This window comes from Homalodisca vitripennis, unplaced genomic scaffold (genome assembly GCF_021130785.1).
Source record: "Homalodisca vitripennis isolate AUS2020 unplaced genomic scaffold, UT_GWSS_2.1 ScUCBcl_86;HRSCAF=1036, whole genome shotgun sequence".
Taxonomy (NCBI): Eukaryota; Metazoa; Arthropoda; class Insecta; order Hemiptera; family Cicadellidae; genus Homalodisca; species Homalodisca vitripennis.
The window spans coordinates 66,120-76,446 of record NW_025776218.1 but is presented as its reverse complement, the minus strand read 5'-3'; the positions used below and the strand labels follow the sequence as shown (position 1 = coordinate 76,446).

Genomic DNA, 10,327 nt, shown 5'->3' with positions numbered 1-10,327 from the left:
AATAATTGTCATTATATATTTAAAACCCTTATTTTCCTTTTGAAATGAAATCATTTCCACTAAATCTGCTTGATATAGATCATTAATACCCTTAAGTTCAACATGACGAGTATGAAAATTGTTACGTGCTTGTTTATGCAATTCTCTTGCAATACCAGCTCTAACAGCGAATGTATTCATCATGAGTTATACTCTGGTAGTGAAAAATAAAAACAACAATATATCATGATATAGTATTTTATTTGACAAGTTCACAAAAAGGTGATGCTCTCTTGTGTTCTTCTTGCGGATTGTCTTCTGGACTCCACTGATCCAAAGTAACACCACAGCTAACGCAGGTAGTCGCATCACCAGTTCCTATGTAGTAAAACCCGGTGCTTACCATTTCTTCTATTGCAGGATATGATTTAGGCCACATCATAAGTCTCTTTCATAACCTTCTCAGTTTCAGCAACAGACCTTTTGTACTTGCAATAGTTGTTATAATCCTCCTTTGTAAATTTACTCAGGTCACAATCTGGATTGTTGATTTTATGAACGAAGTTTAAATGTCTAATAGTTAGTCTGGTGCTGTCTGACTGCCATCCGCATCCGCAGCAAATAACATTCTCAAAATACTTTGTCCGATAAAATCCAGAGTTTGTTTAAGTCCTTTTTAGAACAGTTAAAAATGTTACAACACCCATTAACGGTATCTACTGACATTGTTGTTAGCACTCTGATGAACAGCGCACGTACTAAAGACTATTTCAAAAGAACAATTATTAAAAATACATTTGTTATCTATGAACTTTGAACAGATAATGATGTAACAACTTTATTTAAACAGTACGTACAATGTCTTTTCTTAAGGTTATGCAGGTAGTGTTCTTTACATGTCATGCTTAAGACAATGTCTATATCACATTTCAAATTGCTGGGCAGTTTATCATATATATTTTCCACATCCTCAGAATGATTTACAATGAAATTGTTTTGGGATAAACTTGACCATACCAGCTGACATATCTTTGTATCCTTTTTGAAAACACTCCTTGAAGGCTAAAATTGACATTTTCCATTTGTTTCTCCACAAGCTTTTGTGCATTGAACCATTGCAACAATACGTGTACATTAATATAAGCACAATTGTGTGGACTGTGATTAAAACTACATTCTTTCATCGAACTCGGTTGTACAAATTGAGATCTCAATATAGACAAATTGGGACAACCGAGATCTTCTATATTAATAACATTAACACAAAAAATCTGACAGTAAACTAGTTATAAACTTTTGTTTTTTCGTTTCCCTTCACATACACATTTCCGTTTATTTTAAGATTTGAAAATATATCTTTCATTGAATTATATTCTGTAAAACCAGATCCCCAATACAGTCCATGGTATTGTCTCTCCAACCACAGCACCTGTTTTTGTATTTGTGGTGTGAGTTCATGAAAATTACATGGAGACTGAAATAAATGGAGCTCATATATTTGTGCATCAGTTGAAATAAGAGCCAGTTCTTTTACTATAAATTCATTGTTACTATTTTTAAAACCCTTGAAAATCTATTATGAACTCCATCTTCTTCTAGTGAGCTGTAAAATCACGTGGGTCTCTGACGTCAGTAGACTGTTTCACCGTTGTCGGAATCCATTCTTCTCTAATAAAAAAAAAAGAAAGAATTAATAACAAATAAGTGTTACACTAAATATTATTCTAAGTAAAGTTGATTTTTAAAAGCTTTAAACTTTAGAAAGCGTAAGATTGTAAACAGTTGTTATTTTATATCTTTAACGTTTTTATTTTTTATTTTATTTATTTTTTTTTTTTTTTTGAAAGTGTTGTGTTCTTTGCTCAACAGCACTAAGTATGTTTGTAATTCTTTAAAGTGCAATAGAAAACTTGTGTTAACACCGCAAGGTTTCCATTTTCTATCACACTGACTATAAAGTGTAAGATTACTACTTACTTTTTAAGTGAGAAGCAGACGTTTGGAAGTCGAAACTTGGACTTGATTAACTCTCTGAAGAGGAGAACGCTATATACCCATCCAGAACTGACGTTTACAGTTAAAGGTCACCACGTGTTTGCAAATAATTAAAAATTTATCAATCTGAACTATGCGCTTTGTTATTCTCAGCGTAAATCTAAGTAAACAAGGGTAAATAAAGGACAAATAGCGCTTCCTTTAAAATTAAATTGGTTGTTAGATAAAACATTTATCAGAGGTCAAGTCAATCGATATCAAAGCTTAGTATAATGAATATTATACCAATCATCTTCTATCTTTATTGGGGTGTTAACACAAATAAAATTAATACCTTAGTAAAAATTATATTTATATTAAACATATAATATAATTTTTACTATAAACATATAATATAACTTAATTCAGCATCATATTCTAGGACACGAATTGTTGTAATCAATCTTGAGATTTCATTATTTAACTGTCCTATTCTATCGATGTATTCCTCAATGTCTTTTTGTAAAGATTCTTTAACACATGTGCAATCATCAGCTTGCAGACAACAGTCATTTGTTTCATTTAAAATTTCAAGTGTAGCCGTGTCATCACTATAGTTGTCTTCATTAAATGTAGAGCCGTCTTCGTCAAAAGAAAACGTTTCATCACCTTGTTCTGAGGGAGCATCATTCATAATCTCTTCATTAAAAAATGACAACGATTCTTCTCCATCAGATCCACTAGTTGTCTCTTGGCTACTAACATTGAAATAGTTCAAAGTGAACAACGCTTGATGGGGAGATTTAGGTGAGTAATGTAAATCTATCCTTGTTCTGTTTGATATTGCGTGAGCTACAAGTGTACTTCCAGTGTTGCTCCAGTGTTGTAAAGAAAAATTTTGTTGACTGTACACAACACTCAAAACATAAAGGAAGATTACATACGACATTGTTACCGACATTATTAACACACATAATAATAATAAATCAATAGCGAGTCAATGCATTTATATTCATACAAAATGCATAGTAAGCAGAAAAATATATAACTCGAAACACTCTCGAGTCAATCGTACTATAATTAGAAGAATTGTTTTTTGGATAACGTTGTATTATATTATTCATCACCTAGTTTTAAAGAGAAAAAAACCTTATCGGTCTGATGGACTGGTTGTCGGACGCCTGACAGTGATATCAACTTCCATGACCTAGAGGTCAAGAATGCGCGATACGAACCGGCGCGTGCCGATAACGAAACGTAAACAATAGTAGCGACCTCGCGGGTCAGATAAGACTTATCTTATTTAATTGGGGTCAATTGCTTTTTAATTGGGGTCAAGGTTATCTGGCACGTGCTTATCTTAAAATATGCGGAAATGTCAAAGGTTATCACTGATAAGGACCTCCCGCAGAGAGATAACAGGGGTCAAAGGTTCTGTCCCAGAACCTACACTTTAGTGTAAGAGGCATAAAAGTGTAAGAGGTTACCTACCTCCTGAACTTAGTGTGAAAAAACTTTGGCGTACATGGAAAACTGATGCAGACGCTAATGGTCTTAAGGTTTGCTCGTACTCTAAATTCTTTAAATTATTCAACCTCCGTTTTAATTTAGCTTTTGGAGATCCAAAAACAGACATTTGTTAATTTTGTGAAGAATTTAAACTAACTATTAAATCAGCAACAGACACCAAGCTTAAGTTAGAAGCCATGACCAAACTAATATTACACAAATTGCGGGCCAAAAAGTTTTTTGAATTAGTTGGAACCGAGGTTCCTGATACTGTTTGTGTATCCTTTGACATGGAACAAAACCGTTGCCAAAATTGTCCGTTGGTGAAGTTTATTATTCAAGGCAGATTTGGATGTTTAATTTGACTTTTGTAATACATGGGCCCAACCAAGGTAAGGAAAATGTGTTTGTTTATTTACACGTGGACAGAAAACCAATCAGCAAGAGGTTCAAACCAAGTTTGTTCTGCATTGATGGACTTCATTAAAGTTCTTGAAAACAGGTTCCAAGAAGATCCTCATAAACCAAGCAAACTGAGGTTGTTTTCAGATTCGTGCTCCAGCCAGAACAAAAATCGAACTGTTTTAGGCTGTCTGTTACATTATGTCAATCAAAATGAAATTCCATTCTTCTCTACAATCGAACATGTTTTCCCGATTCGTGGTCATAGCTATATGCCTCCTGACAGACAGACTCTTTAGTCGGATGGAACAAGAATTTCGAAAAAAGGAAGTCATTGAAAGCCCAAGAGAATACTTGGAAATCTATAAACATTATGGTGTTGTTAAGATGCTGGGAGAAGATTGGGATGTACTTGATTATAAGTTATGTGCAACGAACGGCCTCAAAAAAATTCCCTTTCTTATCAAGAGAGCAACGAATTTTTGTATATTCCAGTAAACACCAAAAAGTAGGTTGTCAAAGTACGTACATAGGGGACAAATCTTGGTATGCAGTCATGAAAAAGAACAAAAATACTTTTATGGAAGCCTACAAAACCATTTCAAAAGTTCCAATCAAAAATTGCACAAGTAAAGAAAAACAGAAAAATGTTTGCAATCTATTGAAATTTCTCATTCAGGACCCGGAAATGACAAAATTTTATGAAGATGCTTTGAAAAATCCCACTGGAGAGGTCGACAATACCGAACGTGTGTATGATGACCAAGAACCGTTTTTGTAAAAAAGGTTAGACCTGTTATGAAGAAAACATGGAGTGAGGAAAATCAAATAATAAAATTGAATATGACGGACACGGACATTTTTTGTAAAAGCTATTATGTTTTTAACAATAGGTCGTAGTTTTGGTTTAATCAGCTTAGTAAAAGATATTTTACCATGCCAAACACATTATATTGAAAATAATGTAACTTTTGAAATGTTATTAAATTAATGCATTTCTGTATTGAAGCTCTGTTTATTTCTAAGTAAAATAATCAAACCTAAAGTATGGTTCGGTTTTCCAAAAAGTGCTAAGTCGAATGACTTAGTGCCGTTTTGAAAAATATTTTTATTATAATTTATCCAAATTAAATTAAAAATCTATCAATAGATTAATAACATAAATTGTTTCCCTATATCTCTAAAATAATTAAAACATGTTCAAATTTACCTATCTAAACTGTTTTTACCATTTCCTGAAAATTTATAAAAATGACTTGGCTCCTTTTGAAATCCACCTCTTCAAATATTATCCTTCAGGGAGAAACAAAGTCAAAAGAAACCAGTTATTTTAATTAGATCCAAGCCAGATATGAAAGATGTTGATAATACTGACAGGAGACATGGCAGGGTGACAACAGAAGTGAAACCATCTATTATAATTGACAACAAATATATGGGAGGAATTGACAGCAATGATATGATGTTACACTCTTACTTGGATGAGAGAAGGAGCGTAAAATATTGGAAAAAAGTAGCCTTCAATTTATTTGCGAGGGTTGTTTTAAATGCTTACTTTATCTACAAGGAAAGATGTAAACACCAAGAACTAAAACCATTCTCAAGATACTTATTTTGTGTTTCCATAATTAATACCATCAATCATGAATGGCTAACAGCAAAACATCCTGAGACTGTGAACGAGGAGGGAGGCAAACAATACCAACACCAGGAAAATTGGTCTTGAGAAAATTAGAAGGAAAAAAAAGAAAAGACTTGCTGGGTATGTAGTCAGAAAGGGATTAACTAAAAGGAAGAAAGAGAGCAAGGACTGTGTGCATGAAATGCAAGGAAGGTTGCCATGCAGTATTCTTTTCAAAGCATTTCTGCAAGTAAAAGGCAATACAAAATTGAGAGCAAAGTGGTGTAAATTTTGTACGTAGGCTGACTACATTTATTTTTATTTTTATAATTTTTTGTTATAAGTTTAATTATATTTTTCCCAGTTTACAGAAAAGGAAAATTATACACAGATTTGGATTTATTAGTTTATTATAAATTAATGCAAAAATTGTACTGAAACAAAACCTAGAGTAGTTTTTTATAACATAATTAACATAACTTAAAGACTCTAAACAAGATATAGAAGCATCTTTTAAAAATAAAGGTGCGAAGAAGAAGTGTTCAGATATTAGCAAATGGGACCGGAATGTTCGTAAGACCAAAAGACTTCCTGGAGAACAATATTCTGCTTCATCTGGTGTTGAAGTTCCAGCCACAATATTCATGCCTGTATGTAAATGTTGTTTGCAGAACTGCTTTAAAATGTACCATCAAAAGATCATAGATTTAATTTCGACATATTTTATGGTGCTGCGAGTAATGGTACTCAAGATACAATCTTAGGCAAGTGCACTAGCATAACCAAAACGTTAAGTCCAGGTGGAAAAACAAGTTCTTCAGCCCAAGAAAAATAGATTGAACTCTTGGAGTTACTCTCTTAAGCTGAGGGAATTGTCACTTATGTTTGCCGAAGTTTTTTACTACAAGTATTTAAAATCTCTGAAAAAAGACTCATAGTGATCCAAAACAAATTACTTAGTGGCTCAAACTTTGAAGAAAAAAGAGGCCACCATTTGAATAGGCCTAACAAACTTAAAGACAATGTTTGGAAGTTGGCCTTGGACCAGTTGATGAGTCACCTCATAAAAAAGCTATTACTCTCACCACAAAAGTAATCGGTTATACTTCGAAAATCCAGAGTTAAACATTAAAGGCATATTTATTGCTTTCAGTGAGTATTTTCGAGAAAAGACTGGTAGTGCAAGTGTTGTCCCGTATCTCACCTCCACAGCATTCTACATATTGTCACGGAGCTGGCCGTCGCGCGGCGGCTGCGGTGGCGGCCTGGCTGTTGACGTAAGGGACCGCCATAAATCCTTCTGCGAGAGCCATCAACACCCTCATAAATGGCTGGGCCAGTCCTTTCTTCTGAATAGGCTGATGACAATAGAAAGTCTAGAGCAGTCTTCCTGGTAAAAGACTCACTGCCCATTGACTCCGGAATCTTCTAGACCTTCCAGAGCCCACCGGTATAGACCCTTCTAGCAAGAATGCTAGAAGGTTATATAAGGCCGTCTACTGGGGAGCCGGGGGAGTTGTGAGTACCAGTGAGGCAGTGTAGTGAGTGTCGTGACACGGATCCTGTGATAGTGAGTGCCTGCGGAGATACTGCTGTGGGAATCGTCGCATCGTGGGATCGACCGGAAGATTTCAGCGCAGTATTGGACAACTCCTGTGGAAGGATACGACACCGGGGAAACCGTAAGCAAATTGGACTTAAGCAGAAGAGACAGTAAAGCCACTTGTTAATTAGCTATATTTGTGATTGCAAATAATATTAGTTTTGCAGAAGCCATCTTAGTCATTTAGCAAATATTAATAATAGTAATTGTAATTATTGGAGTTGTAATTAATAGTAATAATTGTAAATAGTAATTTCTTTCAATTAAAGTAATTATTTGTCCTTATTGTAAATTAGCTTTAATAAACATTATTAATTGTAACTAATAATCGTGTTGCTTATTTGTAAACCCACATAAGAATTATTTAGTTTGTAAAAACGTAACATTGGTGTCAGAAGTGGGATTGATTTGTTAAAGCAACACTTTAGATATTATTTATTATTTATTTATTGTATTAATATTATTTTAAAGTAATAATATAATAAAACGATGGCTTCTAGTGGGTTTAAGTTAGCAGATTTGAAAGTGGCTGATTTAAAACGGGAGTTAGAAGAAAGGGACTTAGATACTTCTGGGACAAAAACAGTTTTAGCTAATAGACTTAAACAGGCGATGATAGAAGCAGGTGAAGATCCCGAAATATTAATTTTTGAAACTGAAGCAAGTAAGCTTACCAAAGTGTTACAATCTAACTTAACTAAAAACATTGGAAGAAAAAATTAAATAGTAATTGTGAAACACTTCAAAATGACTTGAAAAGTATGAAAGATGAATTAGCTACAGAGTTTAATTTAAAAATTTGTAGAGTTGAAGAGGAATTTAAAAAGCAACTAGAAGCAGGTATAAATGGTTGCTCCAAACAATTAGAAGACAAGTTAAATGATTATTCAAAAGAATTTGGTGATAGAATTAGGATCTTAGAGGAAACAGCTCAGAGAAAACAAGGGCTCAGAAACCTGCACAGAATCCATTGTTAGCCCAGAAGATGGAAAACCAGAATTAATTACGGAACCTCAGCTTAATTCATGTCCACCAATGAGTAATGCAGGGGTGCCAACCTTCGACGGTAAGATGACCTGGGAGGATTTTCGGACACTGTTCGAGACTGCTGCCGCCGTCCACCGTTGGCCGTCATCAACAAAAGCGTCCATGCTCTGCCTTTCGCTGCGTGGAGACGCGCTAAAGGTCCTGCAGACCGTGCCACCTGCGGAGCGCCAAAACTACGGAGAACTGGTCAGACGACTGGAGATGCGGTTCGGACATAAGCACATGGAACTGGTCTACAGGTCTCAACTCAGGAGTCGCCACCAGAAGTCCAATGAATCACTGCAGGAATTTGAAGCTGATATCGCACGACTTGTAAGAGGTGCTAACTCTACTTGTGATGAGGCTGTCTGCGAGAACTTATCCATCGACAAATTCCTCGACGGCCTTCGAGACGCTGAAACACAGCAGGCTGTAAAGTTGGCTCGTCCTAAGACATTACACGAGGCGCTAACACAAGCACTAGAATTTGAAGCAGTAAAACAGTCTGTGCAAGGACATGCACGTCTTCGAGGGGTCTGCGTGGAAGAAGGTTTTAAGATAGAAGACGTAGTCCAGAGAGTGCTGGATGCGCTGAAGAACAGGAAGAAGGAAATCCGCTGCTGGAGTTGTGGAGAGTTGGGCCATCCCCGAAGCAAGTGCCCAGATAGAGCCTCTCGGGGGCAGATGCAGGAAAACTAAAAAAGGGTTGACAGGAAGGGGCAATTGTCAACCCAGCAAACTGAGGCCCCAGCCGACAGCATTATTGTGGCATCTTTGTCAGGACAGACTAACAGCCTCTACATAGATGGATTAGTCAACGGGAAGCCCAGAAGCCTTCTACTAGACACTGGGGCAACGATGACCATAGTAAATAGAGATGTTTGTTCACCTCCCAATAAAGTCACTCCAACAACCTGGACATTGAGGACTGCGACTGGGGACTTGGCCAGTGTTCACGGGGAGACAGTTGCCACCTTCTGCATCGGGAGTACATGCTTTAAACATCGCACTCTCGTTGCTAACATCGAGGAGGACGTTATACTCGGCATGGACGTAATGATGAAACTTGGCCTTCAATTAGACCTCAAGAAAGGGGTGACGACTGTTGGCGGAGAAGAAGTCGTCCTTCAGCTTAGAAAAAATCTTACTTCTTCGGTGCGGTTATTAAAAGATACCACACTGCCATCTCGTGCTCAGAAGATCGTGAGAGCAGAAGTCGACAGAACTGTACCGGAAGGACAGAACTTAATGTTAGACCCAGCTGTAAACGAAGAGGAGCTTGGCCGAGGTGTCCTTGTAGGGAAGACACTGTTTCAATCTTCCAGGGAAGTTCCAGTCTGCATAATGAACTTAAACGACTATCCTGTTACTTTAAAAACAAGGCAAGCTCTTAGGTACCTGTTACTCAGTTTCTTCTGTATCGCAATCTGTTAGACAGACAGCATCCTGCCACAAGAATCTTCCAGAAGACATAGCTAAATTTGTGAGAGATGCTTGCAAGGGAATGGACTTGGAACAAACTAAACAAGTAGCTAAGTTAATAACAGAGTACCAGGATGTTTTCGAAACTGCTACAGGGCCAAGAGGCAGGACGACTGTAGTTCAGCACAAGTTAAATGTGGGAGACGCACAACCAATCCGCCAAATTCCTAGGAGACTACCCTGGGCGAAGAGGGAGGAAGCTGAGCAAATAACAAAGGAGATGGAGCGAGATGGGGTGATCGAGCCTTCCAGCAGTCCATGGAATTCGCCGGTGGTACTAGTGAAGAAGAAGGATGGGACTTCTAGGTTCTGCGTGGACTACCGACTACTCAATAACGTCACCAAGAAGGACAGTTACCCTTTACCGCGGATCGACGACACACTGGATGCTCTGGGAGGCGGCAAGTTCTTCTCGACCCTGGACATGAAGAGTGGGTACTGGCAAGTAGAGATTGCTCCAGAGGACAAGGAGAAAACGGCATTTTCCATAGGGAATGGAAACGGACTGTGGCAGTTCACCGTGATGCCTTTTGGACTATGCAATGCACCAGCTACCTTCGAGAGATTAATGGAGAACGTGCTTAGAGGTCTAACTTGGGAAACCTGTCTAGTGTATCTGGATGATATCATAGTCATTGGAAAGACGTTTAAAGACCATCTTCAGAACCTGGAAAAGATCTTTATAAGGCTTCGTTCTGCCAACTTGAAGCTTAACCTGAAGAAGTGCAACT

General features: G+C 37.0%; 1 protein-coding gene across 1 annotated transcript; it reads left to right on the top strand.

The window, feature by feature from the left end:
- The first annotated feature begins 8,123 nt into the window (after positions 1–8,123).
- On the top strand, positions 8,124–8,813 carry LOC124370334. The gene has a single exon (XM_046828624.1). It carries the CDS (start codon positions 8,124–8,126, stop codon positions 8,811–8,813), a length of 690 nt encoding a protein of 229 aa, XP_046684580.1.
- Positions 8,814–10,327: the final 1,514 nt, after the last annotated feature.